This window comes from Gymnogyps californianus, chromosome 1 (assembly GCF_018139145.2).
Source record: "Gymnogyps californianus isolate 813 chromosome 1, ASM1813914v2, whole genome shotgun sequence".
Classification (NCBI taxonomy): Eukaryota; Metazoa; Chordata; class Aves; order Accipitriformes; family Cathartidae; genus Gymnogyps; species Gymnogyps californianus.
In genome coordinates this window covers 139,202,346-139,225,322 of record NC_059471.1, presented here as the reverse complement: position 1 = coordinate 139,225,322, position 22,977 = coordinate 139,202,346, and the positions used below count along the sequence as shown (strand labels likewise).

At 40.4% G+C, this 22,977-nt stretch overlaps 1 protein-coding gene across 1 annotated transcript; it reads left to right on the top strand.

Moving 5' to 3' along the window:
• The first annotated feature begins 389 nt into the window (after window positions 1-389).
• On the top strand, window positions 390-21,708 carry TTC38 (tetratricopeptide repeat domain 38). Its single transcript, XM_050909293.1, has 14 exons — window positions 390-413; window positions 3,785-3,862; window positions 4,328-4,409; window positions 4,756-4,927; window positions 5,928-6,101; window positions 8,066-8,141; window positions 9,301-9,420; window positions 12,444-12,503; window positions 13,425-13,463; window positions 14,315-14,396; window positions 15,349-15,514; window positions 18,344-18,503; window positions 18,803-18,876; window positions 19,701-21,708. The coding sequence occupies exons 1-14, from the start codon at window positions 390-392 to the stop codon at window positions 19,792-19,794; spliced, it is 1,401 nt and encodes a 466-aa protein (XP_050765250.1). The 3' UTR covers window positions 19,795-21,708.
• Window positions 21,709-22,977: the final 1,269 nt, after the last annotated feature.

The following is a 22,977-nucleotide window of genomic DNA, read 5'->3' as shown; positions in this document are numbered from 1 at the left end:
AGGCTGACGGTTGAGGAGTCCCAACTGCTGCAGAAGGGCTCCAAGAAGACCAGGGCCTGCTCCTCGTCCCAGGGCCTGCTCCTCGTCGTCCTCCCCGGCACAGCTGGTAAGAAAGGTATTTAACTTTAGAAACAGCAGACCGTGCGTGGATATACCCGATACCACATGAAACAAGTGTTTCGGGGCCAATAATCTACACGAAACACATCCGTCGGCAGCACCGCCGCACCCCTCCGTGATACGGGGCCTCGAAGGCGAGCCGCTCCCAACGGCCCGAGCGCCGCCCAACCGCCGCCCGCAGCCGCCGCCGGCGGCCCCGCCCGCTTCTGGCCCGGCCCCGGCTCCGCCTCCTGGGGGGGGCGGGAGGCACGGAGCCGCCGTGGGGGATCATGGCACCGCTGAGGGACTGCAAGGTGAGGGCAGGTCTGAGGTGGAGGGGGACGGTGAGGCGCCTCGGATGGCCGCCCGGCCCGGCCCGGCCCGGCCCGGCCCCGCCGCAGCGACCGAGCGCGGGGGCTGCGGCCGCTCTGCCCGTGGCCCGTGCTCCTGCCGGGCGCCCGGGGGCGGCGGGTGTGCGCCCTTCGGGCGGGCGGGCGGGTGGGCGGTGTCCTCCCGTGTGGGCCTTGGGGAGGCCCCGGGCCCGCCCGAGGGCCGGGCTGGGAGGGAGCCTGCTGGCAGGCGCTGGGTCTGTGGCGGGAGAGGAGCTGAGCCGGCTGAGGCCGACGGGAGGGCGCGGAGAGGCAGCCCCGGTGTGGTGAGGCTTCTGCTAGAGCTCATCTCCCTTAACCCTCCGGTAACCTTACACTCAGGGTGGGTTTCAGGTGGGGTTAGGCTGCTGTTGGGATCTGAAAATGGGGACGAGTTGCTGCACCCTTCGCTCCCACCGGGGAAGCAAACCTGTGTCTGAACATCTCTGGGTCTTGTTTGTAGTGCAGGCTGGTCCCACAGGCACTCACCTGCCTTTTCTGTGGGCCTCAAAGGTGGGTCAGGCCTTCTTTTAACTCTAAACCAGCTTCAAGTCCAAGGGTTCAAAATCTGTCAGCAGGAGCTAGTTACTGATTAGTCATTTGCATGCTTTCTTCCCGATGAAGTTCATTCTCTCTGTCACTCCTTTTGTCATTGTTTTCTTGTTAATTAGGCAGGGTGAGGTAAAAAAAGAAGTCTTGAGGATCGTCTGAGAGTGTCATAGGTTCATGAGCGCCAGAGCTCTGGAGAGCTGCCACTTGAGTAATACAGGATATGCTAACAGCAACCCGCAAAGAGCAGATTTCTCAGAGCCAGCTGGGATTCTAGCAGGGAAAAAAATACAAATAAACAGTCACCAGATCCCGTGACTAAACTCTTATCTTAAAGCAGGAGAAAGGGCAAGGCTTTGGTCTCACCAAGAAGCAGTAAGAAGAGCCAAGGCCATGGTGCTCTCCTCCAAGAGGCATCACAGAGAAGAGTCTCCTCTGGACTTAGAGAGGAAGGTTGTGGGAAATCAGTGTAACAGAGCTCAAAGGTAGCCTCTGTGGGAAGGGGAGGTGATAATTGTTTTACAAACTCTCCAGGCTGTTTTTTACCTCTTCGCACTCCCTCTCTCGTGGATTTCTTCGATCGCAGTCTGATACCTGCATACAGGCAAGCCCCTAGACATGAGTGTCCCAAGTAGTCTGGGCAGGACCACTTGTGTACGACCCAGAGGACAAGGGGTGCTGGCTCTTCTCTGCTCCCAGTAGCTCTTTGGTTCTTGGTTGATAACAACAGATTAGGTTTGGAGCAGATCTTTTATGTCTCTTAGGAGTCAGCAGCTGTTACGGGATGGTTCTTCCCTGCAGCCCATTGTCCTGGTGCGCTAACAGGAAGAGTAGTGGCGTACGTGATGTGATGCAGCCTTGCTGCCATCCTCCTGTTGCCAGAGTGGGAGTCTTCCAGTGAAGAGTGAGTTATGTGGGCTGTAGCCTTAGCAGAGCAGAGGCTTTCTAGAGTGGATAGAAATAGCATATACCTCAACTAGATCAGCAGTGTCCTTAGTGATGGATGCAGGCCTTTTTTTACGAACCCTGGTTCTGCTGTTTTTTCTTGATGCTTACGCACAGACATTTTCATTCCTATGAATCTTAGCATTAACAAATCTCCTCAAAATGGGATGACATTTTCTACTTGGCAAGTACCTTGAGCTGTTGTGCAGAACGGGCAGTGGCAAAGGGAGCTACTTCAAACAGAGCTTGTTTTTGATGACTGGTGATGAAAGTGGTTCCTGGCCTATTTTGCAGGGCACCTTGAAAGGCAGCCTGTAAGTAGCAGCCCTAACCTTGCTACGCTCTTGACTTTTCTCTTTACGCTGTTTCTGGGTATAGTATGAATTGTAAAGAAAATTTGTAATTTTATATTCAGGTCTAGTCTTTCAGGCTTGTAATTTGAACACTCAAGTGCTTGAGCTGCTGGAATGTGAGCCTTTAATCCAATCACAGTGGGAAAGCTTTAGGATATATTAACAAAGATGTCTTTGCCTGGTTACTTAAAGTTTTTGACAGTTGGGTCATTAGAACCAGGAAATACATGAAAGTGTAAAATGAGATGACGTGAATTCTTGCAGCATCCACAAGGACTAATCCCCCATTAGGAGGAGTCTGAATTGGCTTGCCCCAGGTCTTTTTTTATGTCTATCCTGTACGTTCTGTGTACTGGAATAAAAGTGATGCTGAAGTGGTTGGGGCAGCTCCTCAAATGTGTGTATGCTTAAACAGGAACGTATATGGTGTGCTGAATGTAAGTCTGTGCTTGAGAAGCTTCCAGTCTTAGAGGCAATGATGGGTGCAGTATAGGAATGCTGAATGGAGAGTGATTAGTAGAAATAAACCCAAACATTATTAAAAATATCTGAATAGGTTGCCAAGGGAAGCACCTCAGCTTGTGAGATGACAGGCTTTGTGGTTTGTGTGGCCATCCTGTGTGGGGGAAAAGGCCTGCAAGCAACTAGAGGTTACATGCCTGTTTGCTGTAGACACCCACATGAATAAGTTAAGCATTTTGAAATAGGCATTGGATTTTTCATTTTGTTGCTTGAGTTACTCAAGAGAGCAGTCATGGAGACAACCATGAACTAGGGTGCTGTAGCTGCTGCAGCTTAATTCCACCATTGAGTAAACTGCACATCTGCCTAATGAACTCTTTTCATTCTCCAGCAGCTAGCCAGGAGATGTAGCCCCTCAGTTAGTGTCACATAGCTTGTTAAGAAACTATGGCAGCCTGATTATGTTTTGCATTTTAGCTTTATCAAATGCCCATGTTCTTCCTTTGTGTCAGGCTTGTGTACAAATCTGTGGTCCAAATTCCTTGTTGGCTTAACTCCAGCGACTTGGTGGATTTGCTCTGCCAGGCTGTTTGGCCTGCAAGTTACTTAAGGTGTTGATTTCAGTTATAAAAGAACAGGGTTTTATTTTACCGTGTCTCTACTTCACACAAGGTGTGTCTGCAGCAGAGGGACTAGTCTAAAGTTGAGTTGTAATGAATTAAGAATGGGTCTCTCATTGTGAGTAACCCATCAAGATCTTCTATTATGCTTTATAATTTGTTGCTTCTTTATTCCCACTGCTAGCCCCAACTAATTGAGTCTTCAGATGTAACTACAACTGAACAAAAGGTTTGTGTATCTGCTTACATTGTCCTTCCAGCTTTTCTTTTTTTTAAAAAAAAGCATAGTTGACAAAAATACCAGAACATCATCAATTTGAAAATCTGCTGGCGTAGTCTGGAAAACGAGTGTGTAAAATGAGCGGGTTTGTATTTGTTTGTTGTGCAGGCCTGGCAGGATGCTGGACTTTCCCTGTCCACGACTAGCAATGAAGCCTGTAAGCTATTTGATGCTGCGCTGACGCAGGTATGACCAAAAAGTGTAAGAAAATGTGATTTGAAGGGACTTGTGCATGAAACAGTTTTTACTGTAGCTGATGTTTAAATTTCTTACCAGCCTCAAAATCACGCTGCCACAGGAGTTCAGCCATTAGCAGGCAGCAGAAAACCCTGGTAGCAGAGAGCTATGCCAAATGCTGCAGCTGTGGGGAAGACCTCAGCCAGTGTGCTCATCCCACTTGACACTGGAGAATCAACCAGTTGACATAAACCACATAGAAATCCAGGGTTATTAGTTCTACTGGTGGCCAAACTATCTTAAAGAAAACAGTTTTTCTGTTTTCCTACTACACTAACCCTATCTGAATGCAATGTTTGTCTTTTGGTCATTTGCCTTGCTTGCTTTTGAATTTTAAATGCCTGAGAGAACAAAAAGAAGCCCAATATCATCAGGGATTCCTCAACCCTCTCTCTCTCCCTCTCTCTCTTACAGTATGCAACCTGGGCCAATGATGAGAGCCTTGGAGGTATTGAGGGATGTCTCTCCAAGTTAAAAGCAGCAGATCCAAATTTTAGTGAGTGTAACCTTTAATTCTTAGCATGGAAAGTGCTGGATAATACCTGGTGTCTTGGTGTTTAACTTTGTTTATGCAAGGGGAAGGTGGTGGCTTATAGCATACTGTAAAACTTCTTCAGAATCTAGAGCAGGCTGGGATGGTTTTGTGTGGTTTTTTTCTTCTCATTTCAAGTCTTTCTAAATGGCTATCATGAAAAGCCTCTAAGAACTTTAGGCTTATGAGACTTTCTGGACACCTGTGACTATAAGTCAGTCTTGTTTAAAATAAACAACTCCCCCTCATGTTTACGTAGAGGTGAATGTAATGCTGTACAGCTCAACTTGTAATGTGCTGTTTTCCGTAGCAATGGGACATGTCATTGCTAATGGTTTGGAGCTGATTGGCACTGGAAGTTCAGTGCGGCTCAACAAAGAGCTGGACAGTGCGATGAGAATGATGATGATGCTTTCAAAATCACAGCCACTGACTGAGCGGGAGAAGCTTCATGTATCAGCGTTGGACATGTTTGCCAGTGGGTAAGTCCACTGTCATCCCATTTGATCATGGACTGTGAAGAGTTTTAGCTACCACAGGTGGAAGCGATAGTTGGTAGTGGTGTTGCCTGACATTAGCTGACATCTAGCAAAGGATCAGGATGAGATGTCAGTGGTTGTTCTTTAATTTCTCTCTCCAAACTGTAAGCGCCATAACTAGTTAGTAAGCAGCACCGTAGAAGGGGAAGTGCTCTATTGCCACTGCTTCATATCATTAAGCGCTCCATGTTTTAAATCTGTCAGAGATCCATCAGTGGAATATATGGTTTAGAACTAGGAAACTAAATCTTTGACTACAGTAAGGTCCAATATAATATAACACAGACTTAGATCCACAGAAGCAAAGCTACAAACAGACTTTTCTTCTCTATGTTGTCTCCCTGTGTCAAAAACTATTTCCTCTGTAAAACACGGAGATAGCAGATGTCAGAAGTGCTGTAGAGGCTCACTGTTCCATTCAATATGATGAATTTATGTGCACTGCAGAAAGTATGGGTTAACAATTCACTTTCATTATTTGTTTGTCAAACAAACGGGTTAGCATGGATTTACCTCACATACTTCCTACCAAAGGTAAAGAGGAAGCTACTGAAGCCCTGTTACTATGGGTTTGATTCCCACTAGAGGAGAGGGAAGGTGTCTTTGTGCATGTGAAGTTAGATTAGTTATGGTAGGTCTCTGTAAAAACTGTTCAACCCTGTAGGAAAATCTTTAGATTTATGGTTTAAGCTTGTTTCATTTTCCTTGTGTGTTATAGTGACTTGTTGTAACCCAAGGACATTGCTTTCAAAAGATTTCCAGAAGGTGCTCAGTGAAGATAATGCCATTATTACTTTAAAAAAGACTAAGAAATTCCTTCAAGGAAAAAAAAGTAATTTCATGTTGAATTTTCTATTTTTCAGAATAGCATGAGTTTAGAACTAACAGTAGAGGCAGGTATGTGTGCCTTCTCTCAGCAATCAAAATAATTTTGTATTTCTAGCCAGCTTCCAAAAGCTTGTGATCTATGGGAACAGATTCTGCAGAGCCACCCAACTGACATGCTAGCCCTCAAATTTTCCCAGGACACTTATTTCTACCTGGGATATCATATACAGATGCGAGATTCTGTTGCCCGGGTTTATCCTTTCTGGACACCTGATATTCCACTAAGCAGGTGGGTCATGCTTCATTTTGAAAATTGCTCTTTATCTGGTGTGCACGTACTTTGTGGTTTTCAAGTTCAGGCATGTCTAAATAACAGGATCTGTTGGAAACAGACATGTAGACAAAATCAAGGGCTTAGAAGTGAATCAAACCTAACCACAGCTAGAACATCTCTTCTGTATCCCTGTTGACACTGTTGTTCAGCGTTTTTTCTTAAGTGAGCTGTGGCTCAGTTAGTAAATTTTCCTGTCAAATATAGCACATGGCATGTAACACACAGGATAAAATCATGTCTTCACTGAGGGCAGTGGCAAAACTCCTTCGGGCTTTTATGGGTCCAGTTTTTTGCTTGGGGCTCACATTGTGGGTGATAGAACACGAGTGGAAGGAAGAAGGGAGCTGTAACTTGGAATACCAAAGTGTAGTTCTGAAATAAAACTTTGGGATATACCATAACAGCTGGTGCAGCAAAGACTGACAGGAAGGTAGAACTTTTAAAAATTTCTTTAGTTCAGTTCTGAAAGTTTCAGTTTCCCAAAGTTAATTCAGGATAATCTGAATCTATTGACAAGTGAATTGTTAATAAAAACTAACTTGGGGTAATTTTAAAAATGATTTTTAAGACCTGTTAAATTATTTGAAAGCTTTTAACTTTATGTAAAAATTAACATTAAATTATAAGTCAAGACATACATTTAACATTTAGAGATAGATGAATAGATGATCCACAGGCAACGATAACTTTCTGAATATTTTATGAATGTTGCTGTATACCAATGCTCTGTACCTCCATATCCAGCACAATCTTGTCTCCTTTTTTTCTTCCACAAAGAGTGCAGAGTTTACAGACTGAATGCTAACATAATAGTGAAGCTAACTGAGGTATCCAGAATCTCATGGCACAGAGGGTAGTGTCAGGAGTCTCATTTTTCCAGCTATGTTACCTCAACTCAGAAAAATCTAAAACTCTTAGTTCTTCTTAACTACAATATGCTGGTTTCATTTGTTGGAGAAGTAAGACAACTTAGCAGTTTTGGCTGCATTTTTATAAAGTTCTAGACACAATGCTACAAAAGTGCTGGTTGTTGTCCACTCTAATTGTAAAGCAACAGGAAACACACATATGCCAAGCATTTGTTGAAGTAGAAAAACCTGGCAAGTACCCCTTGTCCTTAAACTTACAGGCATGTAGAGTTACACATGAATTGATATGTTGGCAAAAAAAAAAAAATCAACTTCTATTCATCTCGATCCATGAAATAAATCAGTTGCAACATACCCCACATGTTTTAGTAGTTCCTTTGCCTTGGGAGTTTAAAACCAAAACCCCAACAGATGTTTTGAGAAGCAGAAACATATCCTGTGGTATTTTGCAATCTATGAATCTGCAAATACAATAGCAGTTAAATATTTCTTAAAACAACTGCATCAGGTATGTGCATAAGAGCATATAACATCGCTGATTTTCCTTTACGCTGGGCCTTTATGGCTTAATGGCGATGTTTTACAACCAATTTTAAAGGGCCACTTCACGTAGAAGTACTCTCCTATAGTTTTGTGGGTACTGGAGAAAGTGCAGAAGGCTACACTCATGTGTTGCCTTTGAGACACTCAGATAACTGATGGCAGCACTGTCTTGCTTCCAGCTGTCTAATTCTGCATCTTGCAACTGTTATGGAGATCAGCAAATTATTCTGTGCAGCTCTTAATTCCAGCTTATCTGAAGATGTAAATGTCAGTTCTCAAAACACTGGTGATGTGCATCTTGTTACTCTTTCCCATGCTGGTGTCTCCAGGCCTCTCATTTCCTCTGAGAACTAGCTAGTTGTTCTGTATCCTGCAAGCTTGAACCCTCATTGTAACTTGCATTGTAAGGACTGTTTTCAGTTAAATGCTATTTCTAATATGTTTTTCAGTCCTAGATTAAATCTAGTTCTAAATGGATGACATGCTGGTTTTTCCCCTTTTGCTTAGCTACGTGAAGGGATTCTACTCTTTTGGGCTCATGGAAACAAACTTTTTCGATCGTGCTGAGGAGCTTGCCCGTGAGGTAAACTGTCTGCTATTGGTGCTAAAAGGTTTTAGAGTTCTTAAACATGGTCCCTATCTTTGGGTGGTGGTTTGTGCAAATGCCATGAACTGACTCTCTCCATCATCCCAGTTGTTAGCAGAAGTAGCAAAGAGATAAAGCTTAACATGGAAATGCTCAGAGTTTCTTAAGAGACTATTGATAACTTTTCCTTAGAAAGATTCCCACGTCTATGCCATACCATGGCAGTTTCATCTTGACTGTATTTCCTTCACTTATGAGCATGCCTTGTCAGATGGTGTCAGAACACCCCTATAAAATCCATATATTATCCCATCTGCTGTGTCCCCCATGTATAATTGGCTGTCTACTCCTGTTAAAGAATGTTGGATTGGTTTGATGTAATCTGCTCTTGACAATCCATCCTGTTTGGGTTCCCCCTCCCTTTTTTTTCCCAGATGCTTGTTCCTGGATTATTGAACAATTAACTGTACAATGTTCCTGGGGATCAATATTAGCCGACCTGTTTCCTTTTTATGAAGATAGTAATTATACTTGACTTTCTCCACTCCTCAGGATTATCCCTGTCCTCCAGGAGTCTCAGATACAATTAATCTCTAATGGGTGTTTTTGCCAAACTTCTTTTACATCAAATTGCTGAAAGTGACAACAAAGACTAAACGTTAACATTTAACATTTACCAGGTTAATGACTAACCTTGCAAAATGCCTAAAACCTAGTGGGAGTTGTTCGAGTGAGAAAGAGGAATTTGCTGAATACTCAGGGCTGGCCATCTTCTTGAAGAAGGAATGGTTACCTACAAGGCACTGTGTCGTGGAATATATTGTGCCTGTGCATGCAATGCTTTCATGGCTGATACTGATGCATGTCTGTGAAATAAAATGTCATTTGATGATCTTCATCAAAGCCTTCATTTTAAAGTGTTTTGCAGGTGTTCATCTCCGTGCAGTAGAAGCTGGGAAGTGAAGACAGCCAATAAACATTTTCTTCCTTTTCTGTCCAAATCAAACTTCCTGGCTGTGGTTAGTTGGAATGGTACAGGGATGTACTTAACATGCAGCAAGTAAAAAGTAGTCTCTTGTTTCTATGTCAGCAGTGATAAGTATTGTTATTTGAAAGTTTGTAAGCTTCATCACGTTTTCCCTTTTTTCACTCATAGGCTTTGGCTATAAATCAGACAGATGCATGGTCTGTTCATACTATAGCTCACGTAAATGAAATGAAAGCAGAGGTGAAGAAAGGGTTAGAATTTATGAAGGAAACGGAAGCCAACTGGAAGGTAAACATTCTTGTAGCATCTCTGAAAAAGCTCCTTCTAGGTCTTTCTCTCCTCCAGCCAAGTTCTTGATTCCTCTGCATGCAATTCCTTCCTATCTGCAGGCACGTTACAAGCAATGCAAAGTTTACATATTAGAAGAAACCATCACTTGAGGTGCTGTTACTATCCATGCTACTTTTGAAGCAAGAGGCAGGAAAAAATGGCATATTATGAGGGACACATACTGTGGACCACGTTAAGTCATCATTACTACAACTGCTGAGATTACAAAAATGGCAAACATGTCAGTAGGCCAGGATTCACACAAAGTCTGTCCTCTCACACTGCCTTACTTTAGCTAGGAATATTGTAATAAATACTGCTTTTCAGCAAATGTGTGGTTTGTACGTGCACATGTAGTTTCATGGTGGAGCTGATTAGGTATTTTACATCTCATAAAGACGTGGCTATTGCAGACAGGTGAAACATCAGATGTGAAAATTGTGATTTATTGATATGTGATTTATATGTGTGTGATTTATGGTGTGGTTATAAAAGTAAAGTGACCACTGATATTTTCACAAGCTTTTTGCTTAGACTGAGATGAGCACTGAGAGTTGAGGAACCTGGCTAAATCTCTTCACGGTAACCTAAGATGAGGTGTGAAATGACACAGTCAAATCAAATGTTTTAGAAGACTGATAAAATACTTGCTTCTGGATGGGGAAGGGTTTTTAAAGGTCAACTGTAAAGAAAAAGAGAAACGATGCTTTTGTCTCTTTTCTCGTGTACTGAAGTTACTTTATATATCCAATGTATTTGAGTATCTCTCAGAGTATTGAACAGGTTAATTGTTGTTCTTAATTGACTGTCATATGGTCCTTTGCTGTAAGTGAAGCTTAATTTTTATTTGTGTTGGACAGCATGTGTTTTCCCAATTATTAGGTATGTTATATTCAGAGCAGAAGGCTGTGAGGTTTGAATTTGTTAGAACCCGCAAGAGTCTGTTTTAGAGTCATCTGAGCTGACCATTGCACCTCACCCAAAGAGCAGGGCTGGATAATGAGACTAGAAGAACTGTTTATTTTGCACTTGTTTTTTTTAAGTTAAGCATTCAGATACCGAGCTTGGAAGTGCAGGCAGAAAACCCTTGCTTGAGGTTCATATCTGTCATTTCCCAGAAAGCATTTTATCCTTTAATATATTAGTTTTAATGAAGCAGTGATGCAGGGGACTGACGCTTTGGGTGACGTCTTAAAAACCCCCATTCACTGACTTTTGGATCGATTTTTGAACTCTTGTTTCTTAAAATAGTTGCATGCCTCTGTGATTTATATCCTTTATCCAAATAAAGCGCAAGATCAGTAAGTAGAATTATTTAATGTACCTTTGTGCCTGACCCAGTATAGTTAAGATTTGTAACAGCTGGCATTGTCATAATGATAATTTGTATAATCACTTCTTTTGTGCAATATTTTTCATATTAAACATCATGAAGACAGAGCATTAAACTGTAAGCACATGAAAAAAAGCAGGTCTTTCTAAGGGCTTTATTAAAGTTGCTTGTATTTGGCCTGGTGATTTGAAATTTTTATTTATTTTCTTTTAATGACCAGGATCATCTATCTGTACTGCCACAGTATTCAGGTTCCTGCTGCTTTTAATTCATCTTCCTCCTTCCCAATAAGAGGGGCAAAGATTTTGTACAGGTTTTCTTTACAGAGTAGTTTTATTTTGTTTCTTCCTTCACCCCCCCAAAAAATCAGATGCCATTTGTTTTTTATGTATATTTCAGCACAAAATCAAAAGGGGCAAATTATCTTACCAGAGGGGACTTCTCTGTCAGTGCTGTTTATTAAATGGCAATGGTTTTTCTCCTGAGCTGTTGTGGTGAGTTCCCATAGCCTGCTTTTATTTATTTATTTTAGTTACCTACAAGCCCACTTTTCCTTCAGCAATTTAATCTCATTCAGAACTCAAAATCAGCAGCAGTAAAAAGGTTTTGTTTTATTTAGTGAGGTAATCCCATGTTCTTGTTTGTATGACATTTGGAATGGTAGTATGATATTAAACTTGATATTACCAGGTTTATGCCAAGCACTTGACTACTTCAGTTGCTCAGGTTTGGCTTGTGATTTAATATTAAACAGGTAAAGATTACCAGAATGTTTATCTTAGCACCATAAAGCTCTGACATTCACTGGGAACCTTTGTGCTTCCTGAAAGTGGGTGTTACAGTTGTCACCATGAAAATGAAGATGCTTTTTCCACTTGGGAGAACGTTAAGTTTAACTACAGCACTGAGAGAGAATGGGAGGAGAGGGACAAACCTTTCTGGTATTTTAATTTTCATGAAAGGATTATGGAATTATATTCCTGTTTGTCTATTCTCAATGCACTCACAAAAATGAACTGCAATGACATTGTCTTGAAGTGCAGGCTAAGGAAGAGCATTTGAAGTTCTGGTGCCAGCAGAAAAGGACAGTGCAAACTTGGTACAGTCCAGCAAATACTCATCTCACCTGATGAATTGCCGATGTGTTTGGTATCTAGTGCAGCTTCTGTAGTCCGTAGTAAAACATATGTTTAAGAAGTGATTCCTCCCTGTCCGAGATAGGTGTCTAGATGGGTGGGATGAATGGCCTTCATAAGGTGGGTATCGCTCTCCACTATCTATCCAGGTCACTCTAGACAAGACGCCTAAATTTCAGACGAGACAAATCTTCCTCTTGTTATAGATGTGGTGGTTTTTTGTAAGAAAAAAAAAGTACTGCAGAAGGATGAATTCTGAGGCATCCAAGTGAAATTCTTCTCTAAAAAATTACACAGGAGAAACCTTGTTTTTGAGGTGTCTCCCTGAATAGCTGCAAGGACAAATGTATCAAATGAGAAGGTATCCTGGCCAGCTGATTTAAAGTTCTTGTCTCTTCTGTCTCATTAAATACTCAGTTTTGCTGAAGAAGGAAACAGAAATCTGACTAGATATGTTTAAATGGGAAGTTATTTTGTAAATAATATTTTCTCTTCTTTTTTTTTTTCCCCAGAACAGTGATATGCTTGCTTGCCATATTTATTGGCACTGGGCTTTATACTTGATTGAAAAGGTATGTGGTATTTTCATATAGGTGTTTTATGGTCCAGATAGGTCATTCATCTAATGCTATTTAAAAGGCAGACCTAACATTGATAGGGCTTTTTTCAGCTATTCAAAGGGATGTTTTTATAAAATAGCACAATGCCATCTTTACAAGCTAGTCCTTTATTAAAATTATTTTGAGAAGTTTTAATTACATTGCTCAAATTTCCAGGATCTTTGTTAGCGTGTTGAAAGATTGCTGTGAGATTATTGCATGTTTGAAGATCAAATAGTCTCAGTAATTACACTTGGCACAGTTATTTGATAGAAAGATGAACTTGGCTCTCTAATTTTCAGACAAAAATTAGACAAAATTCTCTTCAAATTCAATACTAATTTGCTGGCCCAAAAATTTGCTGACTTATAAGAAAGAGGCAGTAAGCACTAAATTTGGTCACCGATGTTATTAATTATTAATGTTACTAATTCTTAGTATTGAAACCGTTGAAAAATGGTTACAATTTTACCCAGCCTGTCAGGTTGCAATGCAGGTTGTAGCCTGCTTAAAATTATTTTTCTTCCTACCTCTTTGCATACACTGTGAGATGCACTAATTTTTGCAAAAACCCCTGAAAGGAGCATTAGAATGAGAGGTAATACGTCGTCTTTCTCCGTCATGTGTAACTTATACCAGTATTGGTACCTACTGTTAAATGAAACCTAAACATACTGATTATTTTGCCTAGTAAATCCTGGTTTATCTTAGACTCCATTCTTTCTTTTAATACCTCAAGGTTTCTTTGACTCGGTTTGTTTTGATCAAGTCATGAGGCAGTTGTGAAGTAATATTATGATATCTATTAATTGCGTGTATGTCTTTGGTTACTACCAGTCACTTTTGGTTACTGTATCTGCATGTTAATCATGCAGTCCTTGTTTGCTTTTACAGGGTGAATATGAGGCTGCTTTGACGATTTGTGACAATCATGTGAGTAGGGGCCTTTTTTTCTTTACTGAGAACGTGCTTAGGACCACAATACGTGCTTTCTTCCTTCTGTGTGAGATTGAAACCTATCACAGTGTGCTGTATATGTATACATATTATGTACATCTGTTGTTACAGTTTTTTAGGGAAACTGTTTCTCAGCAGTTTTGGGTAAAATGCCCAAAAGACTCGCGTGTCGCATAGTTCAAGTGTTTCTTACACTTGTGCTTGAAAGAGCTACAGTGGCACTGTTCGTACTGTTTTCCATTCTGTGCGTGTTTCTTATTCATGCTTTTCAAAAGGCTGTAAAATAATTTTCCTATAAAGTCAAGTTACCTTTACAAAGAACTGATTTTGCATGTTAGGTACTAAGTCAAGAGAAGCATGTCTTTTCATTCCTAGTTAATTTATTATAGTTCTTTACTGTCTGGATTTCAAAACAATCTTTGTAAATAAGCAATATCAAATTAGATAGGATAACATATCTTTGTAAGGATTATAAAAATAATGCAAGCATTAAGAAAGCTGCTGGGCAGACTCCTATCTACTAACCTTGGCAAAGTGAAGAAATATTTATCGCACTATTTTGGAAAAAATAAAATGCCTTGGTGACTCTCCATACTTACTGAGTTTAACTTCATAACAGGAAAAACACCACAAATGAAGCAATATAAGTGTTTGTCGTTGCAAATTGCTGTATTCAGGAAAGATGCAATTAGGGCTATTGCAAATCAGGTATTTTTGAATTAATAAAAAGATAAAATTAATTCTGTACTGTGAAAATAAGTTTGGTTATCTGAGTAAGTTCCCACTAGCACATCAGTTGGGCAGCTTATGAATACCTGTAATTACAGATTGCTCCCCGGTGTCTGTCAAGTGGAAGCATGCTGGATGTAGTAGATAACTGTTCGATGCTGTACAGGCTTCATCTGGAAGGTAGGATATCCACCTGCCATTCTTTTTTAAAACTGTAAGGGGAACAGTTTTCTTTTTGCCTCCCCCCTTCCCCTGCCTTGCGTGTTAGAGAAGTATTTAAATATACTCACAGAACAAGCTGGGCAGTGTTACAGAAGACATCTTCTGTTACAGAAGAAAATTCTGCTCTTGAGAAAAGCCTCAATGTGAAATTCATAGTAATGTCCATAACCTTTATTCTTCCCAAGAGCTTTTTTTTTTTTTTTTTTCCATGCCAGTATGGTATTTCATTCAGCTCAAGCTAGCATAGGTCACATATTTCTTTTTTGACAAATTCACTTCTATTGTCCGTGGAGATTTGAGGCTGAACAATCAAGTACATAAGCCTCTAAAAAGCTGTAGAGCTTTCTTGAAGTAAATTTCAAGTTAGATACTTAACTTTCTGTTTTGATACTGATTGAAATAGCTAGTATGTGTATATGAGCCTCTGGCTTTTGTGTACTCTCCTAACTCAGTGGCATTTCGCCTTAACTTTTTTAAGCTAGCATTTATACACTAGACTTCATGAAGGGGGGGGACAACGAACGGACATTATTTTCACAGTATTCTGCTAAAACACTAATTATGCTTTGGGTTTGTTTATGAAATCAGTCTTACAACTCTGTTTTTTGACTGCTACAGACAGTTCATTGTGAGCTTCATCTCCAAGAAGACATGAGCAATCTCATAATAAAGCCAGAACCTCACATAATGCAATCTAGAATATTGGTGATAATTTACTGACAGTCAATAAACTCTTTGCCCAAATACAGCAGCCTGCAGCTGAGCATTACTGTATAAATTTTGCCACATGAGGGAATGTTTTCTTGAGTTTAGTAGGAATGCTGTTTATGTTGGGTGACTGAAAGTATATTGCAAAGTCATACTTTTGCATGTGGTATTTTTTATTGAGAAAAATATTTTTTACTCTTAGGTGTAAAGCTTGGAGACAGGTGGAACAATGTTCTCAAGCTTACAAAGAAGCACACCAAAGATCACATTCTTCTGTTCAATGATGTACACATCTTGATGTCCTCACTTGGAGCCAAAGATCACAAAACTACTGATGAGCTTTTAACAACTCTTCAGGAACTTGCCAAGTAAGCAAGGGAATTAAAGTATTGTATTCAATAAGTATTTTGTCCTCTGAACTTCAGGGTGATGTTGTCTCTGGCTTGCCGAAGCACTACAACATGCTCTTCTCTGCTTTAGCATGTCACTGGGACGTGTCTGGTTTAAGTAGGCCAATCTCCAGTTACGAGATCTCCAGATCCCTATAATTATTTATTTTTTGAGTTAATGTCTAGAGGGGTTTCTCATCTTGTTAAGCAGAAATCTCTTGTGTTTGAGGTCGTGGACACTAACTGAACAGTTGCTGTATATTTCCTTTCAATGGGTTCACACTAATCTATGTTACATACAATGAATGAAGTATTTCATCCGTAGATTAGTAAGGGCATTCTACAATATATGTCAGCTATCTAAGGTGGTTCTTTTTTGCTCTGGTTTAAAAGGTTCTTTAATAATAGAGCATTAGTTGGTAGTGGTATTCTAATAGCTACTGTTTGATGTGTTGTGAAGTACCTCTGCAGCAAATTGAATTTCAAGTACTGCTAAAGTAATAATAGATAATATTTTGCTTTCAAATTAAATTATTTGAAAAAATTGAATATTTAAGTATTCCATCTAAACATTTTTTTTCCCTGTTCCCTTATGTATTAAATAACTGTAAATTGTCTTGATTTTTGAAGGGGTTGATATATAGATGCTTTAAATGCAATTTCTTCTCCCCCACACCCCTTGCTTTTCCTCTGTTTCAGCATCTATTGCTTCCTTTGCCTTAAAAAAGAAGGAAGGACAACCTGAAATTGTCACTATTTGTTCCTGACTATAATACCCATCAATCAAAAATTAAAAAAAAAAAAAGTAATTTTTAAGAATACTGACGAAAACAAATAACTGTCAAATCAAGCCTAAGCATGTCTGATTTGACCAAAGTAGGAAATGGCGAATATCTTTTATATAAGTATATAAATATATGTAAGTATATATAAAGTATATAAAACTGCACAGGTATACCACTTCAGAGAAGCTTTAATGAACATATGCTACTTATCCTTTCACCCAGTGCTTCCTTTTGCCTATGTGTTCAGCCTTTTGTAGTAATACAGCTGTACATTTTTAGCTGTAGTTTGAAGTATTATAAAGCTTAATTTTATTATTTGAGAAAACACTGTGAGATGAAGGGATTATATTAACGATTGGATTAATGGATTAATTTATGTGTATCACAAATATGTAATAGCTAAATGATACCTAAGATGCGTTTTGTATGTGTTAGAAAAGCAGTCGTGAAACTTTGGCACAAACAACAGTCATTCTTGGCTTTTCATTAATATTTTTCTCTAGCCTTTGCAATTTAAAGTTGACAAGAATGGTTTTTTGTAAAGTATTCCATGGCGCGCTCTGGTGGTTGGTATCACATGCTTATTTTCATGGATGGAAACGTTAGTTAATGCAGGGGGTATGTTGTTCTTCATGACTCAGTACTTCAGATCAGTTGCAAGAGAAAGGGAAAAAAAAAAGCAGGCTTCCATCTCTGTGCCTTTTCTCAGAGAGCTGCAACAAATGTTTAAGTGAAGAATTGTTTCATCATTTTCACCATTAACTGTCTCAAACTACTTACTTAAAACGCACATCTGTTGTGCACTTCTAACTTTCCAGGATGCCATATTTTGTTTAAGGAATGATAAACACATAGGGCAACACTGCATACTGAAAAATCAACACTGACCTAGTGGAAGAAATGGGAAACTTGTAATACTGACTCAAGAAGGAGAGCGCAGAGTATGCTCTGTGTTTGGTAAATTTAAGATACTAGTGTGGGAGTGTGACTCCCAGCTGTCATTGTAAGCACTCGAAACAGAAGCCAGTGACTAAGGTTCCTCAATGTTAAAGATTTAATTGGAAAATTTACAGAAAAATCTGTTCTAAACAACGGATGGAATTTATAGCATTGAACTGTGCACTGTATTCTCAGGAATAATTTATATTGCTTGGGATAGAAAGTCCTCCTCTCCTCGTATTGCCAACCAACCTTTTGGCACTGAAATGGCACTACCTCCAAGGCCTGGTCACTGTCAGCTTTTTCAGTAGCAGTGGAAAAACACAATTCCACATTGTCCTGTGCAGGTATTGCCTATAGACCAAAGAGCTACAGTTTGGTTACTTGTACTTTTACTTTTTTTTAATATGGGCAAGGATGCCTGCGAGAATGTATACGTTCTTCTGCAGGCATGTTGTCATGCTATATGCCTCTTCCACTCGTAGATAGGTTAGGATACAAGCACTGAAAATGAAAAGAAAAAAAAAATCTCAAGAGCTAGCTAAAATCCATTGCTGTTTGTGGGCCTAAAAGCAGTCTGTCATGGTTAGATTAAAAGAGCAGACTTTGAGAGCTCTGATTGGGAATACTGTTAATATTACAAAGACAATGAGGCTCTGTGCTGCGTGGCGAGCTGTTTTGCAAGATTATTATTTGGAGCTGTTTGCAAGGGACTGATCGCCACTTTTGGCAGAGATGAGGACAGTCAAAGAACTAGCAGTAGGATTTCCTGGTGAGATCGTCAGAAGAGAAACTGTGCAGTTTTCTCACTTTTCTAGCCAAAACTATTTATTGCAAAGGCAGGAGGGGTTGGCCTTGTGCCTTTTGCGGATATATTCAGCAGAATGAAAACTGATTGACTGACGAGTAACAAAAAGGTGAAAGTAACATAACCACACCAAAAGATATTATCTAAGTAAAGTACCTGAAACATCAGGCTTTGTACAGTAAAAAAAATTCTGTCTGCAGGCAGTGACAGACTGGCACTGAAATATGCATATTTATAATTTGACTTATGGGAGTTAACCACTTTCTCTTTCTACAGAGCACCCTGTGAAGACCATGAGCTTTCCCTGGCTCCTAGTTTGGGGTTGCCACTGTGCCAGGCTTTTGTAGAGTTTGAAAATGGAAATTGTGACAAAGCTGTAGACTTGCTGTACCCAATCCGTTATCAACTAATCCAACTAGGAGGCAGTAATGCTCAGGTAAGGGAGATCAACAAAAGACTTTTTGATGCAACTTAATCCTCTTTCAGTAGCCTCCATTAGGCACTTACTTACACTATTAGCAACACTTCATTCCTAGAAAGTGAAAAGCTAAACTGTGCTTGTGACTGAATCCTGTTTGCAAACACTTACTAGCAGTGTTAGCTGTTTAATTTTTCTTGTTGATATGTTTCCTTCCTCGGTGGTTTTAATAATTTGGTAAACAAGCCATTGTAACCAGCAATACTTTATAAGTAAGTGACTTATTACTTTGTATTTTTGCTGACTTCTTTTTTCAGAGAGATGTTTTCAGCCAGTTATTGATTCATGCTGCTTTAAATTCTAAATCACAAGCCAAACAAAACCTTGCAAGGTGAGTATTTTTCCTGATAAATATTTGTGGAAGTAGTACTGTTACTAAAAGTAAGAAATAGCGAGTACACTCAAACCAATAAATTAAGGCTAAAATTATATGCAAGCATTTGTGTTAAATGTAGCAACATTTAACTAGAATAAAAAGTACAGTAGCTTCCAATTCCAAAAGTACCCTCTTGCGGTCTGGATGCATGGTCTGTATTTGTTCAAGGGCAGTTGATTTTCAAATGGTTCTGTCTTAACATGTGGCCTCCTGCGTGTTGATCAGTGTACTTAATGGACTGCTAAACTTCTGTGAACTGCTGAAAATCAAATCTGTCCTAATGATGACATCTGCTTTATTGGGAAATAAGATTTGCAGAGTCTGATATGTGAGCTTGCCTTAGTACAAATCACAAGAGCCTTGTTTGGTACAAATCGTAGATGTTGCTTGTTCCCCCATATTGAGTTCTTTTGAACTGTAGTGACTGGGTCTGCCTGTGCACTTAAAAGAACAGATCCTCGGGACAATATGAAGCCATACCTGTTCCCCTCCTGAGGTCTCTTTGAAACATAAAAATTAAATACAATATAAAAATGATTCTTCTGTGCACTCTGATCTCTGGGGGCTCATTTTCAGTCTCTGCCAGTGCTGAAAACAACGCTGTTCTGCCTAAACTTATTGCCAAGGCCAAATGTTTCCAGTAAGGGAAATCTGCTCCTCAAGAGCAGGTCTTTACATACTGTTTTCCTCCTCTTACAAGGATACTGCTGGTGATCTTACAGGAAAACTGATGTTGTACTCATGGCCTTCCCGTTTTTCTCCTACCTCTTCTTTCTCAGGTGCCTCCTGAGAGAACGTGATGTGATGAGACCAAATTCACCAATGACAGAGCGACTCATTAGGAAGGCAGCAGCCGTTCATTCAATGGCATAAGTCTTTCCTCTGCGCTTCAGCTGAAATAGCAATAAGCTTACCAATCAAAGTCTGGGTGCAGGGAGCAGAGGGGTGCTATGCTGTAAACCATGCTAGAGATTCACAGTAGGTGAGAGTAACCTATGAGTCAGAGATCTGATGACAATTTCCTTAAAAAAAAAATATACAGCTGTTGTGTTTCAGGAGGTTGTATCTTAGATGATTCCCCACAAGGAAAGATGATAACCTGCTGATAATGCACAGCTTTCTGAAGCATCCTGGGACACTGCTTTTCTGGTATATTTTCCTGAAAGTTGCCTCTGACCCTGATGATATACAGTACAGTAGCAGTGCCTGGATTTCAGTCATTCATTGGCCCAATTTGTTGCTTCGTTAATATCTTAAATAATCAGTAAACTGCTCAGGTAATTCAAATGGACCTTTTAAACATAGCTAATAGGAAAGTATGGGGCCAGAGCCGATACAGGCATAAACTGAATTCCATACCAAGCTTCCAGTCCATTCAGGCATGAGTCACAGACTCTGGCATTACAGATCTGTCTGCGTTCAGGGTCTCTTTCCAGGTGCATATTTTTAAACTCCCCCTCATAAAATCTTAAACTTTTTCGTTTCAGTATAGCACCTGAGAGCTTTCTGAAATTACTATGTGAATGAAACCAGACAGGAGGGATAATAGCTGACTGTGACCATTCTAATACGGGTACTCCCTTGGCACTTTTAAATCTTTCAGAAAAGAAGAAAAAGCCTGGATTTCAGCTAAAACAGTACCATCTCTGAATGGTGGTTTGGACTGGCGTCTTTGTGCTTACCTGAGCTTTTGGAAAGTCAGGCCTTACTACCATCTCAATAGCACGAGTCCCTACATGTTAGCAAAGTAGAGTTTAAAACCACTGTTAAAGTATGCACTTTATAGAGGTATCTCAGAGCAGGTGAAGACTGGAAGGGAGCTTCCGCCATAGAAAGAGAGCTAAGGGGAACTGACACGAAGCTTTGTCCCGGTGCAAGTGATGTGACAAGCTTTAGTGCTGCAAACGAGGCACAATATGAGCCATGTACCTCTAGGAAGTTCTGGTGCCTCTGGATTCCTGCAGCATAGCAGAGCTAATGGATTGTCTTGGAACAGTAATTGAGAAATCCCTAACGAAGGGAAAGATGGTATTTCAGACCAAAACTGAACTAATGCCTCCTCTTCTTCTTCCCAAATAGAAATGCCACACTCTTCAACTGCCCAAGCTCTTGGCTTTGGTATCACATCTGCAAGCTCTCCTGGACATACACACGCCTGCCCCTCCTTCCTGTCCAGCTCAGGCTCTTCCCCATGTCCCACAGCAGCCCCATCCCACATACAGTAGTTTCCTTTTGACCTAAAAAAGCACTTTCATAGCTGGCCCTGCACTGCCCCTGGAGTTCCTGCATAGAGGAATGAGACATGGAAGTGCCTTGCTGCCACCCTTCTTCCCCCAGCCCTCACTTGAGGAAAAAATAGTTTATTTTTAAATCAATGATAATTTGTGAAACCAGGTAAGGGTATTGCAGCCTTGCCTGCAGCCTTTTGAATCCTGCAGACAGTCGTAGTCCCCTGTTCTTCAGCTTCATCGCTGCTTTATCTGTCCAGCCATGACTGTGATTGGCTCACTCTGTGCTAAAGTTATACTAGATTTTTACTATTGTTTTTAATCAGTGCCTTTCAAGCAATGACTTTAGACAGATACCTTTTTACTCAAGGAATATAACAGATCTTATTAGAGAACAAAAGCCTGAGAAATCTGCTGGCTGTTTATGAAGCATGTAGTTCATGTATGTGATCCATTGCTACACAAATTTAAGAATGACATTTGTAATACTTTTGATATAATGTGATTTAGAATTTTGTCTGCTTTACATCAATAAATTCAAAGACGTGCTCAGTGGAGAGCAAGTATATGACTTCTTTGTATGTATGGATGAAGCTTTTAAATGGGTTATTTATAATGGCTTAATTTCATAAACCTGTAACAATATGCATCCTCTTTGCTTCCATGAATGTGACTAGAAGCTTTTTCATTCAACTAGTACTACACATTTTGCCCGTAAGTGAGAACTTCTGGTTTTCTGCTTTATCTTCCCCTTATTTTTATCGAAAATACTCAAACCATTCTGTCTTGCTTCACCATGCTGTGCTGACTCATTTTCAATTACCATTATGGAAAATAATTAACAAGCAGGTAGCTCAGTGGTAAGAACAATAGGAGAGAAAGAACAAGCAGAGGAAGAACTTGACCAAGGATGATGCTGACTCCTAAAAGCTCACCTTTTTATATCCAAGCAGAGCAGTTGAAAAGCAGTTGATACAAACTTTGTATAAACATCTGCTGCTTGCAAGAGCGACACTGTTTTTGCACAGTTTGTGCAAATCCATCTTTGCCACACCCATTAAAGTTAGCAGGCCATCCGTCCCAGCCTCCATGGCACTTCTTTTTCTGGATTAAGAGGGGCGGAGGTAATAGTCCTTTGTGCTCTGCATCAGAATTTGAGCCTGGGCAGTAACTCCCTGCCAGCATTACATCAGGAAACATCTACTTTTAACTTTGATGGTATTTTAACGTGATTCCCAGAGTGGCTGCAAGGGCAATACCCCCACTTTACAAGCCTTTTCTGAACTGCTTTCTTAGTCATCTGTGCTGAGACCATGTACACCATCAGCTCAGTGACCTCTACAGCTTCTTCAGCATTAGCTGTTTCTCGTAGCTCAGTGCAATAGAACAGGGAGCTGGTGATGTTCTGTCGGACTTGACTACTGTCAGACCTGCTACTGCAGTATTTGTAACAATTCTGTGAACATCAAGCAAGCTGAACCAAAAGGTTCTCTAGAAAGTGTTTGCTACAGTGGGTCTAGCTTTTAGGACCCATTAAAAGAATTGTTAAAGACTGGTCTGGTTTAGACTGCTAGTGCTGTTTGCCAAGCTGTGCTACAACCTGCTGTGATGATTGGTGATAGGTATAGGAGACTGCTGTGAAAGCACAGCTGTCGCCCATCTAAGGCCTTGCCTAGGCTCCTGCCACTCAACCCCAAAGCCCTCCGGTACTACAGCTTCTTGGTTGTTTTGGTGAAGAAAGCATACCACAGCATCAGTGGTATCATGACCAACTATCATAGCAGGTACATTGGTTTTGAGTAATTTTTTTTGTTTGCAAATCAAGACC